This window comes from Bolinopsis microptera, chromosome 7 (assembly GCF_026151205.1).
Source record: "Bolinopsis microptera isolate Bmic1 chromosome 7, MBARI_Bmic_1.0, whole genome shotgun sequence".
Lineage (NCBI taxonomy): Eukaryota > Metazoa > Ctenophora > Tentaculata > Lobata > Bolinopsidae > Bolinopsis > Bolinopsis microptera.
Genome location: NC_087078.1, coordinates 12,834,568 through 12,851,541, shown reverse-complemented (window position 1 = coordinate 12,851,541; position 16,974 = coordinate 12,834,568). Strand labels below are relative to the sequence as shown.

Here is a 16,974-nt window from a genome sequence, read left to right as displayed (position 1 = left end):
GTTACTGGCTGGCACTCCCATCATCTTCTCACTCACCATCACTGCCCAATCAAATTTATGCAATCAAAATCACTATACACCCATAATCATATGATCAAAACACAAAGCTTTGAAATATACTTTTTTCTGTTTGAGATTTGAATAACGTTACTGTAATGTTCCAAATTATATTTTAAATGTTCAAAAAAAATGTATAATCCTTCCAGGGGTTTCTTGTACGGATTGTAAGAAATCTTCAGTAAAAAAATCAGCCAAAAGACTTTTAAAATGACCGAAATCTCGGTACTACAGTGACAGACTTCTCAAAATTTCCAAAACTTTCGAAAAAGAGAATATTTATTTTTTTGAAAGTGCATGCTCTCAAAAATAATTTTTAATGTACCAAATCTTATTGTTTTTATGTATACTTTCTTAATATGAAGTTAACAACAGGGCGTGGCCACGGCATAAAAGCTTTTGGTGTATGTCCCCTTAAGGCTTAGCTTGTGTAAAAATGCAAAAGAAGTATTTAACTTGTTTCACTTTAGACATGGAATCTGACAATGAAGAAGGGGGTCCAGAACTATCAAAGAAAGAGACAAAAGTTAGTGTTCTAATTTATAGTATTTCCCTCTATCTTTTTCTCTGGAATGAAAAGTTTATTTGTTTTAGGTCGGTTAATCATTTTCTGAGCTAGTTAGGTAGCTCATTCAAAATATAACTCATAATATCTAACAGATCACTTCTCGTTGACTGACAATGTTGACTGCTCTATTTTACAAAACTGCTATATTTAACGAAAAGGAAGTGCTTCCCATCACAGAAACCAAATTCTTTGTTTCAGCTGATTCAGCAAGTTATATCAGAGCTCTCAGATGAGCCTGGTACAATTACCAACGGTGAACAGCTATTTTCTATATTTACTAGATATCAGGTACATCTCTGATACTCTGTAAATATTGAAATTGTTTTTTAGGTTTAAAGAAATTGATTTTAAACTAATGAACTTGTTATTTAAACTTTAATTGTGAAGTAATTGACGCACCACAATTGGGCTTCTGTCTACATTTTTCATGGAAGTAAAATAATCATTCAAACCATCATGTTCAAGTACAGCGAATAATAGAATTATTTATTACCATACTCATTATCTTGTTTGCCTGGAATGGTAATAATGTTAGTATTAAATTAATCCTATTTAAATAAATTAAACGAATTTAGAATTCTCACAGGTTCAACCCGAAAAGCAGCTCAAGATGATGTATGCTGTTGCATTTGAGTTGAGTGAATTATCTGAGAAATGTGAAGGAGAGATGTCACAACATTATCTGCGCCTGTCTACACTTGCTACTGTTGCTGTTCAAGAAAAATTTGGTCAAGTCAAGCAACAGGTTAACGATTGTTTCAAAATATGACTTTTTACAAGTCTAGCTGTTAAATTTCCTTGATCTTTGAAATTGTGATTTTCTTTATTTGAACTAATACCTAATAAACCTTTATTTCAATTCATGTTTGTAATGAAATATTCATTTTGCCGCTCTAGTATCAAGGATTTGCATTTACAAACACAATCTAACACAGTAGTTCATTGACTAAACATAACTACCCACTACCACTAGGATTCGTCCTCGAGGAGGGGAAGACAAGCAAAAGATAATGCTAAGATCAATATGACATCCTATTTTGACCTGGAGACGACATTGTTGAATGAATCTAGTGATGAGGATACTTCGAAGAAAAAGAAGAAACGAAAAAAGGAGGATAAAGTCGTGAGTCCTCATCTCTTTTTTTTTACTGCATGTTTTTTAGTTATGATAATGAATATTACTTTCTTATGCAGGTCATGATAAGAATGATTGTTAACAGGCCATATAAGAATTCAACTATAAATAATTCTAACCTCGGACCTTAATGAAGCCTTTATATAGGAATGGTCGGATTCTGAACTTAAGGAAACTGAGCCTGCGCCAAGATCACCTAAGCACGTGGAGGCAGTAAAGGATTCCGATGAGGAGGAGGAGGAGACAAAGCCTGCACTAAAGTAATATTTTAATTCTTAATTCATGAGCAATTTTTCTTTCCAGATGTCATTCTTGATTGTCTTCTGCCCGGAATATTCTTTTGACATCGTGAATTTTCAATCTAAGCAGAATCGATGAAATGGAAAACTTAGAAGCTAAGTTTTATTTTGTTCAGGTCTAAGCTGAGTACGTTCCAAGGGTCACGAATCAGTCAACGAAAGAGTATGCTCTATTTTGTATCATTAAACACGTCATATAATACAATGTTTAAATTGCTTTCAACTAAATCGTTTGTTATCCGTTTAAGTCGTAACCAATTTCGACCTCAGAACTGGTATTTTTGCAGAAGAGATAAAGGGCATTGTATACAATTTTAATTAACGTTGTTGCAGGGATGATCGATGTGGTTTGTATCGATTCTAGCTCCGACGAAGAACCGAAAAGTGCCTCAAAAGAAAAACCAGCAGCAAGCCCTAAAGTAAAGAGCAAGTCGACTGCACCTTTAAAGCCGAAACTAAAAGAAGCAACAAAAGCTGTGACAAAGAAGATTAAGAAGCCTGCTTTACAGTAAGTTTTCTGATTGAAACTATATTAGAATATACTGTGGAGGGGGGGGGGGGGGCCAAAAGTCAGTGTACATACGTTGGCCATAATAGCTCAGTCACCGAGTGCCCAATTGAAATAATTCTTTCTGGTATGACTTACTATCACCACTCATTCGAGAAATATGTCGAATCGAACAATATTCGTGTTCATTTTTTTCAAATGAAGGTTAATTTTTGCATTTATTTGATAATTTGGATAATCGGATCGAGCCAAATTTTATTGGATTGTGTTTGGCCATTTAAATTACGTTTGTCCTGAAAAAATGAGAGTTGTAGCTTCTCATATTATGATATTCTCTATGATTGAGATATAAAGCATAACGAGTTAATTCATTTCGTCTGATCAGGTGATTGGCTTACCTGATCACGTGATTAGCTAACCCCGTTAACCGACATCATCATTTAAACGGCAAACTATCATCAGAACTAGACCAAAAGCACCGCCATCAGTAGCAGTAAATGGGATCAAGAGACTACTGAGCGCTAGCGACAAGAGTGTAGCTGAAAAACCGACCATCCCTCCTAAAGTTGACAAGATTGTCGCAGATTCAAATGCTGAAGAACCTGCTCCCGTTACAGAGAAAGAAAAAACGGCAGTAAAACCGGTTGGTGTTGTAAAAGCAACGCCACGTAAAGTACCAGCTGATACGCAGCGGTCGATTAACAATGTTATTAAACTTGACGAGGTGAGACAGACCTGCTAATTTGTTAGTAAGCTCTCTTTGAAATTTCGATTCAATTATTGTTGTTTCTTACTGAAATATTATCAGCTTTTGTATTTTCAGCAGCTACATGATAGGTGGGTTATTACTTATTGGCATTGAATTAGGGAATAATAATAATACAAATTTGATATTATAACGTTCCCGTTATTTGCAGGCGCTGATACTTAACTTTAAGAAAGGGCACTACCCCACCTACATTTCCAGGCGCTGATACTTAACTTTAAGAAAGGGCACTACCCCACCTTGTATTTCCAGGCGCTGATACTTAACTTTAAGAAAGGGCACTACCCCACCTTGTATTTCCAGGCGCTGATACTTAACTTTAAGAAAGGGCACTACCCCACCTACATTTCCAGGCGCTGATACTTAACTTTAAGAAAGGGCACTATCCCACCTACATTTCCAGGCGCTGATACTTAACTTTAAGAAAGGGCACTACCCCACCTACATTTCCAGGCGCTGATACTTAACTTTAAGAAAGGGCACTACCCCACCTTGTATTTCCAGGCGCTGATACTTAACTTTAAGAAAGGGCACTACCCCACCTACATTTCCAGGCGCTGATACTTAACTTTAAGAAAGGGCACTACCCCACCTTGTATTTCCAGGCGCTGATACTTAACTTTAAGAAAGGGCACTACCCCACCTACATTTCCAGGCGCTGATACTTAACTTTAAGAAAGGGCACTATCCCACCTTGTATTTCCAGGCGCTGATACTTAACTTTAAGAAAGGGCACTATCCCACCTACATTTCCAGGCGCTGATACTTAACTTTAAGAAAGGGCACTACCCCACCTTGTATTTCCAGGCGCTGATACTTAACTTTAAGAAAGGGCACTATCCCACCTACATTTCCAGGCGCTGATACTTAACTTCAAGAAAGGGCACTACCCCACCTTGTATTTCCAGGCGCTGATACTTAACTTTAAGAAAGGGCACTACCCCACCTTGTATTTCCAGGCGCTGATACTTAACTTTAAGAAAGGGCACTACCCCACCTTCCAAACCTCTTACACTCACTTGGTGGTGTCACAGAAACCCAACAATGAGCTCTACACTGACACTGCTCCACAAGTCTCCACCATACTCGCTATGGACGGCCAGGTGTGTGTTCACACCACGTGTGTGTCACGTGTTCTTAGGACATGTGTGTCACGTGTTCCCAGTACGTGTGTGTCACGTGTGTGTCATGTTTTCTCAGCACGTGTGTACTGTGTGTCACGTGTTCTCAGCACGTGTGTGTCACTGTCACGTGTTTTTATCTATTGTTAATTTACATAGTGTCAATCTTTGAAATAAATTAAATTGACACTTTAATCATAACTCCGAAGGAGCAGGCAAAAAGGAAACATTTTACTCGACATGAATTTCACCAGGCCTACTTTTTAAATAGCCTAATAACGTGAAATCTAAAATTATAGGTGGTTTCTTCTGACGATCTGAAGAAGTATTCGTTAAAACAGTTCGTCCACAACGACTCTGGTCAGTTTCTTGTTGGAGAATTTGAAGATAACTTATACCTTCTCGTTGCAGGTACAGTGTTACCCAATCTGTTCGGGGGGGGGGGGGGGGGGGGGGGGGGATAAGCATTGTTACTGTAATGGTTACATGACTTCCTAACCGACAGTTCATAATCATTAATCCTTTAATCATCGATGTATTTGTCAAGATGTTTTAAAATTTATCCATTTTTAATCAAGCTTCTGTATTTTTCTCATCAGGTGTGATCAACAAAAACAAAGAAAAGACTTGAATTGGAGTGTTAACATGTAATGGTTACCCAAGTACATACCAAGACGAAGTTTTGAACCAATGTCGCAGCATTATAGAAGTTTTGACTGTTGAACTTGAAGAATTACTTTACAGAATTGTTAAGGGTCGTGGATAAGAATAGCGTTTTTGATAACCAAGTTTTAGTTTTAACTTATTGTTAAGGTTTTATTTCAGATTAACACAGCGTACTTATTTTTATGTTGATTTTTAAGATATATGGTTTGAGTTATAAGATTTAAACAATCATTTTGATATATCTATTTTTATTAAATAATTATCTTTTAACTACATGATTTACTGCAGATTTACTGCAGATTTACTGCAGCTGTATCATATACTTTTAATAATTGTTTTGCTGTCGTACACTGTATGTAGCCATATCTAGAGTTTTTATCCTCAGAAAAAAATTCTTTTCCTTCTTGTATCTCCAAAGTTTGATGATTCTGCTTCGATTGAAGCACCTGAATTTCACGATTGTCACTGATCTAACTGCTTATTTACGTTACATCTGAAAGTTCTAAATTCTAAAGGAATGTTGACTGGAGATTTTAACGAGACATGGCTGACTTCACCCCGAACTCTGGTGAACAGCACCTACCAGTCGCTCTGTAACAAACCTGACAGGTAATTTGTAGCTCAATTAACTTACTAATTAATTAATCGAATGAAAAACATCATCTAAAATGTCTTAATACTGCTACCCTGTTCACGATAAACTATTGCATTCAAGTTGGTTAACAAATTGACGTTTTCCTAGAGTGATTATTCATATTTCTGTTTTAATACTACAAACGGTAAACATTGTCAGTAACTGGGAGAAAGAGTTAGACAGCAAGTTCTCAACTCTGATATCTACCAGCCGAGATAATATCCCCTGGTTATCCAGTGATTCTCTCTCTGGTAGTCTTGTTAAACACTATGTCATGGTACAGGATATCATGGATCAGGAGTTTTATACCAAACAGTTCGTTGCAAGGTTAGAATCACAAACTCATAAGTCATATTTATTAGATTACGCAGGCAATCTAATAATTATATTGACTTTTTGGGCTTTTGGCGTTTAAACTAATCCAAATTTCTAACTTTCTCTGCATTCTCTAATCATCTACCAAGCTGCTGTTTAAATGTAGAAACTATCCTCAGAAATAAGGATAACAAGGAGTTCAGGGGAACTGGAAAATACTCTGATATTCTCGACATACAACAGGTTAAGTTAAAATAGTTTCTCAAAGTTCACAGTTTACACATAATAGTTGACGTATGATGTGGAAATGTCCAAAATTATTTTCGTTTTGTAAATAATGTATTGTACTTCGATATTCAGAAGTAAAGTTATGACCCGTCGAAAAATATTGATTTCATCATAAAATACACATAAAATTTCAAACACGCCAATAATTCTGACACCCTGCTGTACTAAAAGGTATATAAACTGCTTGATATTACAATGATATGTACATTGTAAATTGTAAATTGTACATTGTACATTGCATTGTACATTGTACATTATCTGTAAACAGTCACCATAACACCTGTTAAATCCCAGGGATATAATGTTGACTGGGAAGATGACAAATCACTAAAAAGGGACACCAGACTGGTATACTACTGTGTACCAGTGCCTGGCAGGAACTCTTGGACGCGTCCGTGTTCACGCCATGACGTCACAGCGCCATCACTTGACGTCTCAGCTCGATCACGTGACGTCCCAGCATTGTCACGTGACCTCACGACGCAGAACAATGTGGTACAGATGAGTACGGGTAAAAAGCGTGGAGCTGAGGAGGCTGATGGGATGGATACAACTGAGGATGAGGAAGCTAAGAAGGTTAAGAGCGATGGAGATGATGGTAAAGCAGTTGAAGAAAAAGATTCCTCGCCTTTTCAAGGTTTGTATCACAAGTTTTCATTTGTTATGATGTGAAGTTAAGGGTTTGATCTTTTGTCAAATTTTAAATAACTCTTTGCTTGATAAGCTGATTTTGGGTTGTTGTTCATCAGATGAAGATGATGAGTAAATTAATTTTCCAACGATGAGACATAAATCCGAGCAGGTTCCAACTATAAGCCTGCCAATTTAAATAATCCCAACAATAACATTCCTGAGCAGGCTTGAACATGGTTCTACCAACAGACTCTGGCGTATGCTGCATTCCTCTGATATACACGCAGGATACCTCGCCTTTCAAGATTAACGACATTCTTGAGATAACTGGTAATTTAAATATTATTCGTGAATATATGTAATTACTTTCATTTTACATCCTTCATCAATCATCATACGTATGAACAAGGATGTATAATAAAAGTGGTTCATACAAACCAATGAGCCTATGTATTTAAAATTTAGATAAAATTTATACTCTATGAATCCGAGAAAAAAGCGCTTAATTAAAATCTCCAGAAATATTAGGATATTCTCCCAATCAAGGGCTCTCAAACCCCAGGAATCCTGGAGCGAATAGAAATAGACACAACATCATGTGATATGGACGAGGAGGAGCGTGCTCGGTTTCCCCCCAGCTCCATAGTGCCTCGTGTACACTGTGTGGATGTGAGGCTCCGACAACACATCAACCCTCTACTGTCACGTGACCCTCTGGAGTTTGGGGAGCAGGAGGTGGTGGGAGTGTTGGGTAATGTTCTCTCAGTCAGGTAGAGTATAGGGAATATAGATTGTTACTGGCTTAGGATAGAGACTGTTATTGGTTTAAATCTTCAAGAGTTCAGAACTTTTGGCGTCGAAAAGTTTAATTTTAAAGAACTTTTTGTTTTGCCATTTTCGTTATTTATCACAGGAATACGTAGTGACATTTATTACGATATTAGCTTGATAAATAAATAAATAACAGATCAGAACTAGTAACGATGCTAAAGAAGTGCGTGTCAGGAGATCCCCTAGCAGCGGAGTACCTCCTTCTACATCTTCTATCTCACGTGTACGGCAGAAGGGATGAAGTTGTTACTCTCGGTTAGTTTTCAGCTGTGTAGCAGACACTACTGGTTAGAGGCATTGAAATATTCAACCATAGTAGAGCCTTGGAACTATTATTTCCCGTATTTGATTTTAATATTTTCAGGAAAGTTTGCTGTTAATTTGACAAAATGCCCGCCGAAAGAGACGAAGTTTGTGGAATGTTTGTCCACGCTGTTCAGCAACATATCTGAAAAGAGTTTCGTCCTACCTCTCACGATAACGAACTTTAACATTTCTACCATGTTACCAAAGAAGGATTACAATGCTAACAGGTTAAATTTTTATTAATTATTGTAGGATCATGTTATGTAATATTTTTAGCTTCTATTTAAAGTTTCTACCCGGAACTATGAATAGCGTAACTTGTGAATCACTGCAAGTTGCTTCATTTTCATTAGTCCTTTATTTCGCTGCACTTACCACATTGAGTCACTACTCACTACTCACTACTCACTACTCACAGGTTGAGATCAGGTCTACTGCAGCTGCCCAAAGGAATGCAGATAATTTTAGACGAGACAGTTCTGGAACCCGGCCAACTTAAACCAAATGGAATTGAGAACCTCAAATGTTTGGGAAATCTTATAACTTGGCAGAAACTAGCCTACGACTTTGGGTTCAGTTACAATATCGAGTTCGAGTGTGATGCTAAAGTTCTCATTCTAGGCGAGGTTAGTCCGAGTTTTCTTACCGTTTTTCAACAAACTCTAAGTAGCTGTAGGTGTCTAAGTGGATATATCCTGGAGGCTTGTCAACTTCTGCATTGGTGTTCGAACATCTTCCGATATTGAATGTTAACTTGATATGATGGCACTTCGTCAAAATACCACCATTATCTGTTGTTTTGCAGGGTAAGTCGCTGTTGCCAAGTGATGTGGTAGTTCCTCTGAAGTCAATGCAGGATAACACCAACTATGAGGAGATAATATCTGAGATACATTCTGATCAGGAAATGATGGACCGGTTTAGGAAGTACCTGACTGTTCTACGTCACATTGAGGTTTCATACCACTCGCTCAACTGTTGTTTTTAAGCTGTTTCCTTAAACTTTTGCCTAAGCGAGTTCCAGACATTTCTGAACCATTATGATTCCATCTGGAAATTGTATAAAATTGAAAATTATTCGCACTGTTTCAGTATGACCAAGTAAGTGAGGAACTACAGCAAAGGATAGAGCAGGACTTTGTTGCAGAGAGGAAATCTAACCCGAAGGAAGTTACTGGAGATACTTTACACCGGTCACTGGTAATAGCACGACTGTACGGTTTGAGTAGAGGTCACTTGAAGTTAGAAGAGGAGGACTGGAACAGTGCCAAGTCTTTAGAGAGAGATAGACTCAGTAGAATCGCTGCTTAGATTCTTCTTTTTTTATTCGGAGATAACCCGGAACAGAGGGGTTTTTATCTTTTGTTCAGGATTTTTACCTTTTTATCATTTTTAACTTTGGATAAGCTGTTGCTTTTCTGTTATTCATTTTAACTTATATGCATTTTATTTAAATTATTTAGAATCGGAAATGAAATATATTTATGAATTCAATGCTTCTCACAATAATTTGTATACTTATTGAGTTTCCAGTGTTCGGTGGGGGGTGGGGGGTATCCAATGGTAAAAAATAACCGATTTACCATAAAAATCATTCACCATTTCACACCATTTTAGTTTTTTTCTTCAAAATATCAAATTGAAATATTAAATGTGTTTTCTGGTACTATACGACAATACCAAGAGCTCAGTTCTGATGAACCTTACTCGCCATGTTGAACCCCATAAGTAACCAGTTTTGATGTACTTTTCTCACCGTGATCACAACATTTGTGATTTTCATTGGATAAGGCACGTTATCAATGCCAAATTCAATCACGATCGAATTTAAAATAATTGTAATTTATATATCTCTTATATTTCAATACCTCAGAATGTCTAAAGACTGTATAAAACAAGAGATCAAATCAGAGCAAGTGGAGAACCCAGAAAAGTCAAACGGTTTCCTCTGCCCAATGTGTGGAGCACATTACTTTTCAGAAGACTACTTTGTTGAGCACATCAAAGAACATAAAACAATATCAAATTGTTCAATAAGACAAGAACTTACATCTGAATCAGATAAACCATCTGTTTTTATCTGTCCAGTTTGTGCTCAACATGTTTACTCAGACACTCAGTTAATAGAACATGTAAAACAGCATCATAATCATAGCAGCCCAGAAGTACCTGACAACTTTGATACTTCAGATAACTTGACTGGAACAAATCCTCAGAGGACATTAGTTCTGTCTCCTAGTGGGAGTCCGCCTGTGAAACCATTTAGGTGTTCAAAGTGTACATTCAGTGCAGCATATTCGAGAACACTTATAAAACATCAAAAGATTCACTCTGGAGAGAAACCTTTAAAATGTTCAGAGTGTTCATATGCTACAAAACAAGCAGGTCATCTTACTAGACATATGAGAACTCACTCAGGTGAGAAACCCTTCAAGTGTTCTGAGTGTTCATTTGCTGCGAGACAAGCAGGTCATCTTACTGAACATATGACAATTCACTCAGGTGATAAACCCTTCAAGTGTTCTGAGTGTTCATATGCTGCAAGACAAGCTAGTATTCTTACTAGTCATATGAGAACTCACTCAGGTGAGAAACCCTTCAAATGTTCTGAGTGTTCATTTGCTGCAAAACAAGCAGTTTATCTTACTGTACATATGAGAACTCACTCAGGTGAGAAACCCTTCAAGTGTTCTGAGTGTTCATTTGCTGCAAGACAAGCAGGTCATCTTACTGAACATATGAGAATTCACTCAGGTGATAAACCCTTCAAGTGTTCTGAGTGTTCATATGCTGCAAGACAAGCAAGTAATCTTACTGTACATATGAGAACTCACTCAGGTGAGAAACCCTTCAAGTGTTCTGAGTGTTCATATGCTACAAAACGAGCAGGTGATCTTACTGTACATATGAGAACTCACTCAGGTGAGAAACCCTTCAAGTGTTCTGAGTGTTCATTCGCTGCAAGACGAGCAGGTGATCTTACTGTACATATGAGAACTCACTCAGGTGAGAAACCCTTCAAGTGTTCTGAGTGTTCATTTGCTGCAAGACAAGCAAGTAATCTTACTGTACATATGAGAATTCACTCAGGTGAGAAACCCTTCAAATGTTCAGAGTGTTCATATGCTACAAGACGAACAGGTAATCTTACTAGTCATATAATGAGAATTCATACTACTTCGTCAGAAATACAGAACTTATCACCGGACACTGTGGGTTAAACAAACACCTTCGTACCATCTGCAAATCTAACACCAGTGCATGTCCGATATGTGACCACGAAGAAAAGACCGTTTCGTATTTTCTAAGACTGCGCCTTTGTACCCATCTATTGCTCAACTTAGAGGGCAATATTTTCAGGATTATTACCTCCCTGTCAACGATATCTTCGACAACCATCAAATAACTACTCTTGTCAACTTTGCAACCTACACCAAGCGTCATTAGTAACATGCTTCGATTCCACTTTTATTATCTGGAGACTGGAAAAGTTTGAATAAGGATCAATGGGTAAATTATGAAATTGGAATATTCAAACCGGAAATAATGTGCATTTTTTAAGATAATTCATTATGATTCAAATTAGTGAAAAACGATGAAGATATAATACAAATATATATGTTGCATGCCATTACCTTCTCAAGCACTATCGCTATCATTAATAATTTTTCTTTTATTGAATGTATTGTGTTATCACTGTTCTTCTAGTAAGACTGAAGCATGTCACCGATAAAAATGTCAGACAAATGAACTACTCTATTTTGATATCTTTTAGCCCTAAAGTCTACATTTTCTGGTAGTGATGTTATAGTTTAAAATTGATTGCAATGAAATACTTTGAAGCTTTAGTGTCAAGTACTGCCTCCGATTGGTGTTCCTCAACCAACCAAAAATCAGTGATGTTCATTTAATGATAAGATAAGTTTATCTTTTGGTTTAACCGGGCAAATATTTGTGATTTTCATTGGATAAGGCACGTTATCAATGCCAAATTCCATCACGATCGAATTTAAAATAAATTTACTTTATAAATCTCTTATATTTCAATACCTCAGAATGTCTAAAGACTGTAAACAAGAGATCAAATCAGAGCAAGTGGAGAACCCAGAAAAGTCAAACAGTTTTCTCTGCCCAATGTGTGGAGCGCATTACTATTCAGAAGACTACTTTGTTGAGCACATCAAAGAACATAAAGCTAAAGCAATATCTAATTGTACAATAAAAGAAGAACTTACATCTGAATCAGATAAACCATCTGTTTTTATCTGTCCAGTTTGTGCTGATCATGTTTACTCAGACACTCAGTTTATAGAACATGTAAAACATCATCATGATCATAGCAGCCCAGAAGTACCTGACTACTTTGATACTTCTGATAACTTGACTGGAACAGATCCTCAGAGGACATTAGTTCTGTCTCCTAGTGAGAGTCCGCATGTGAGACCATTTAGGTGTTCACAGTGTACATTCAGTGCACCATATCCGAGTAAACTTTCAGTACATATGAGAACTCACTCAGGTGAGAAACCCTTCAAATGTTCAGAGTGTTCATTTGCTGCAAGTCAAGCAGGTAATCTTACTAGACATATGAGAACTCACTCCGAAGAGAAACCCTTCAAGTGTTCTGAGTGTTCATTTGCTACAAAACAAGCAAGTGATCTTACTAGACATATGAGAACTCACTCAGGTGAGAAACCCTTCAAGTGTTCTGAGTGTTCATATGCTGCAAGACGAGCAGGTCATCTTACTAAACATATAATGAGAATTCATACTACTTCGCCAGAAATACAGAACTTATCACCGGACACTGTGGGTTAAACAAACGCCTTCTTACCATCTGCAAATCTAACACCAGTGCATGTCCGATATGTGACCACGAAGAAAAGACCGTCTCGTATTTTCCAAGACAGTGTTCTCGTTCCCACTATTGCTCAACTTAGAGGGCAATATTTTCAGGATTATTACCTCCCTGTCAACGATATCTTCGACAACCATCAAATAACTACTCTTGTCAACTTTGCAACCTACACCAAGCGTCATTAGTAACATACTTCGATTCCACTTTTATTATCTGGAGACTGGACAACTTTGAATAAGGATCAATGGGTAAATTATGAAATGGGAATATTCGAACCGGAAATAATGTGCATTTTTTTAGATAATTCATTGTGATTTAAATTAGTGAAAAACGATGAAGATATAATACAAATATTATATATGTTGCATGTCATTACCTTCTCAAGCACTATCGCTATCATTAATGATTTTTCTTTTAGTGAATGTATTGTGTTATCACTGTTCTTCTAGTCAGACTGAAGCATGTCACCGATAAAAATGTCAGACAAATGAACTACTCTATTTTGATATCTTTTAGCCCTAAAGTCTACATTTTCTGGTAGTGATGTTATAGTTTAAAATTGATTGCAATGAAATACTTTGAAGCTTTAATGTCAAGTACTGTTTCCGATTGGTGTTCCTCAACCAATCAAAAATCAGTGATGTTCATTTAAGGATAAACTAAGTTTATCTTTTGGTTTAACTCGGCAAATATTTGTGATTTTCATTGGATAATGGATAAGGCACGTTATCAATGCCAAATTCCTCCACGATCAAATTTAAAATAAATGTACTTTATATATCTCTTATATTTCAATACCTCAGAATGTCTAAAGACTGTAAACAAGAGATCAAATCAGAGCAAGTGGAGAACCCAGAAAAGTCAAACGGTTTCCTCTGCCCAATGTGTGGAGCACATTACTTTTCAGAAGACTACTTTGTTGAGCACATCAAAGAACATAAGCTAAGCAATATCTAATTGTTCAATAAAACAAGAACTTACATCTGAATCAGATAAGCCATTTGTTTTTATCTGTCCAGTTTGTGCTGATCATGTTTACTCAGACACTCAGTTAATAGAACATGTAAAACAGCATCATAACCATAGCAGCCCAGAAGTACCTGACTACTTTGATAATTCAGATAACTTGACTGGAACAGATCCTCAGAGGACATTAGTTCTGTCTCCTAGTAATAGTCTGCATGTGAGACCATTTAGGTGTTCACAGTGTACATTCAGTGCAGCATATTCGAGTTATCTTTCTGTACATATGAGAACTCACTCTAGAGAAACCCTTCAAGTGTTCTGAGTGTTCATTTGCTGCAAGACGAGCAGGTGATCTTACTGTACACATGAGAATTCACTCAGGTGAGAAACCCTTCAAATGTTCTGAGTGTTCATTTGCTGCAAGACGAGCAGGTGATCTTACTAGACATATGAGAACTCACTCAGGTGAGAAACCCTTCAAGTGTTCTGAGTGTTCATACGCTGCAAAACGAGCAAGTAATCTTACTAAACATACGAAAACTCACTCAGGTGAAAAATGTTAACTTTAAATGGATCACTATGCAATGAAACACACCAGTTGTTACAAGTAATTATCAAACCCCACAGACAACATGTTTGTGGTACATTCTGAAATAGAACACAATTAGTATATATTATATCGACTATCATAAATATATAAACCAAATATATAGCAATTCACAATCTCCCGTTCTTTCTTAAAAAGGCTTTGAAAGATTTAAAATATTAAATATAAAATAAAGGTGTCACAAGAAAGACTATAATCTTTCTAAATATAACTTCCCTCTTTGTGGATACATGCACAACATGTAATAGAAAATCGTTTTAAACGAGCACATTATATAAATCACAAATACCAATATATTCACTCTTTTAAACGAGCACATTATATAAATCACAAATACCAATATATTCACTCTTTTAACTTCTTTAAGTTTCAAATTATTAAGATTATTAAAATCCTTCACACACAATATTAAAAACTTTGAATACAATGTTTATTATTGGAATACAATTCTAAACAGTTCATTGTCAAATTCTCCTGACGACAATACCTCCCGTAGCAGTGAAGTTGGAGCTCCAGCTTTAGTCAAACAATCTGCAAGCTGTTTCTTTGTTGAAATCCAACGAACTGTCATTTCACTATTGTTCACTCGCTGTCTCAGGCAAGCTATTGGTATCCTCAATCCCTTGTCATCAACATTTTTCGAGGTTTGGATAGCATCATGTAGAGACTTGCAATCAGTCATTACAATGACATCAAGTTTTCCAGATAACATGATCTCACTCAGCTGAGCTTGGATCAACTCACATGTTTCCACTGCTTCGATCATTGCCCAACTCTCCGCTGCTTAAGTACTTTTACATACTCTCCGGATTTTTCTACTCTGCCATGTAATGGGGCAAGATTTTCCTGTAAGCGAAACAAGGAAAATTATGAAGCCTCCCTGAGAGCTACCATCCTTCAAGTTTCCATACGATGCATCACAGAAAACCACTAAGACTGACTCAGGCAACAGTAGTTTCTTAAACCTGAGTGTTAGAGGATTCTTTTCTAAGAACTTTACTGTTTTGTTTACCATTTTCAAATCTGCGATGGTCCCTTCAGTCACAGAATTACTAGCAAAACATGTAGCATAAGCTACATCTGGCCGTGTCTGTGTTGATACCCACAACAACTGTCCGCACACAGTTCTCAGTTGTTGCTTTTCTTTCTCGTTGATTGGGAGCGTATTTCGATTCACTCGGGTCGGGTCGATCTCTATTCTTGAAATCTGGTCTGCATACCCCAGTTGTGATACCAGAATTCCAGATTGTGTTTGCTTTACATCAAGACCAGTATAAGCAAATTCAACTTCGACCTCCGTACTTAGACGAAACTTCTTCTTCAGTTCCCCAATAACTTCCCTTTCAAACTTCTTGCTTCCACTGAACATCAGATCGTCAACATGCACAGCAATGATACCCTCGAGTTTTCCTTCATCATACCAGAACATGAATGACTCATCATATGACGATACCACAACATTTAACTTCACTAGAGTATCACGAAGCTCAACATACCACATTCTAGGTCCGTCTACTAACCCGTAAATACATTTGTTCAGTTTCCAGATTTTCCTCGTTTCAGCTTCCTTCGGAGGAATAATGAAGACATCTCTTGAAATCTTCTTGCCTTGCAAGAAGGCAGCCTGAACATCGATGTGTTGTAACTTCCAACTTTCTGTTGCAACTATTGTAAGGAGCAGTCTTATAGAGTCCCTGTTACATGTTGGGGAGTCCTTTCGTATGTTGCTACTATTTTCTTGATAACCAAGTGCCACTAAACGAGCTTTAACAGAACCTTCTGCTTTCTTTGTAATTACCCAACGAACACCAACATTGGACTGTTCGTTTGCATCAACTTCCACGTAAACCTTGTTTACTTTGAACTTCTCAAGCTCTGCTAGCTTGGCATCTACAACTGCTTGGTCAATGGTCATACATACTCACACTGGACAGCAACACCTCTTCTTCTGTTTCTGGTGACAGGTCATCTCTCCAATTCACAGCAAGCTCATACCAATCCACACATTGGATGCTCTCCTCACCATCAAGTTGAATATTTACACAGTTTTTGTAACTGCCAGTTGATTTTCCCGCACGGCTATGGATATAAGCTTTATGCCAGATCCCACCATCCTCCTCTGGATACTTTGGAAGAAACTCCACGTGACTTCTTGCTTTAGGAAGTCCTGATTTGTGCTGAGGTCTGATTGTTGCTGTTGTCTCACTTTGAGGCAGTGTTTCTGTTTCCGGTACAGAAACTGCTGTTTCCCTAGAGCAAGATGGTTGATCCTCTAGGAAATTTCTCTGCGTCTCTAATAGAGATTTTGGTGAACTTGATACAATACTCGGGTTAGGTTGCCCAACAACTGACTCTGAGGTAATGGGATATCCTGTTGTTGTATCCCTGGTTAGATGACATGCACTGCACTTATAAT

General features: G+C 37.2%; 3 protein-coding genes across 5 annotated transcripts in view; all 3 read left to right on the top strand.

The window, feature by feature from the left end:
- LOC134818822 (mini-chromosome maintenance complex-binding protein-like) overlaps positions 1-11,808 on the top strand; it is a 31,545-nt gene extending 19,737 nt beyond the window's left edge. Inside the window, exons 2-12 of one of the 2 annotated variants that reach the window (XM_063828487.1) lie at positions 5,638-5,729; positions 5,914-6,081; positions 6,249-6,312; positions 6,652-6,994; positions 7,216-7,320; positions 7,553-7,760; positions 7,958-8,076; positions 8,186-8,354; positions 8,546-8,753; positions 8,933-9,082; positions 9,220-11,808. In XM_063828487.1, coding sequence (XP_063684557.1) covers positions 5,638-5,729; positions 5,914-6,081; positions 6,249-6,312; positions 6,652-6,994; positions 7,216-7,320; positions 7,553-7,760; positions 7,958-8,076; positions 8,186-8,354; positions 8,546-8,753; positions 8,933-9,082; positions 9,220-9,438 — 1,845 coding nt within the window. In that variant the 3' untranslated portion in view covers positions 9,439-11,808. Of the gene's footprint in view, positions 1-5,624; positions 5,730-5,913; positions 6,082-6,248; positions 6,313-6,651; positions 6,995-7,215; positions 7,321-7,552; positions 7,761-7,957; positions 8,077-8,185; positions 8,355-8,545; positions 8,754-8,932; positions 9,083-9,219 lie in introns of those variants that run through there. The other variant, XM_063828485.1, reaches the window with a different exon arrangement.
- LOC134818823 (transcriptional regulatory protein AlgP-like) lies at positions 527-5,505 on the top strand. Of its 2 annotated transcripts, XM_063828488.1 has the most exons (11): positions 527-583; positions 824-913; positions 1,212-1,370; positions 1,599-1,748; positions 1,908-2,020; positions 2,176-2,222; positions 2,393-2,567; positions 3,030-3,291; positions 4,293-4,436; positions 4,754-4,865; positions 5,054-5,505. In XM_063828488.1, exons 1-11 carry the CDS (start codon positions 530-532, stop codon positions 5,083-5,085), a joined length of 1,338 nt encoding a protein of 445 aa, XP_063684558.1. In that variant the 5' UTR covers positions 527-529; the 3' UTR covers positions 5,086-5,505. The 2 variants fall into 2 exon arrangements, with proteins under 2 accessions (XP_063684558.1, XP_063684559.1); XM_063828489.1 differs by lacking the exon at positions 4,293-4,436 and having other exon boundaries at positions 529-583.
- A 375-nt stretch (positions 11,809-12,183) lies between the features above and the next one.
- LOC134818708 (zinc finger protein 502-like) lies at positions 12,184-14,514 on the top strand. The gene is made up of 4 exons (XM_063828350.1): positions 12,184-12,550; positions 12,647-12,814; positions 14,252-14,416; positions 14,501-14,514. Exons 1-4 carry the CDS (start codon positions 12,184-12,186, stop codon positions 14,512-14,514), a joined length of 714 nt encoding a protein of 237 aa, XP_063684420.1.
- The last annotated feature ends 2,460 nt before the right edge of the window (positions 14,515-16,974 follow it).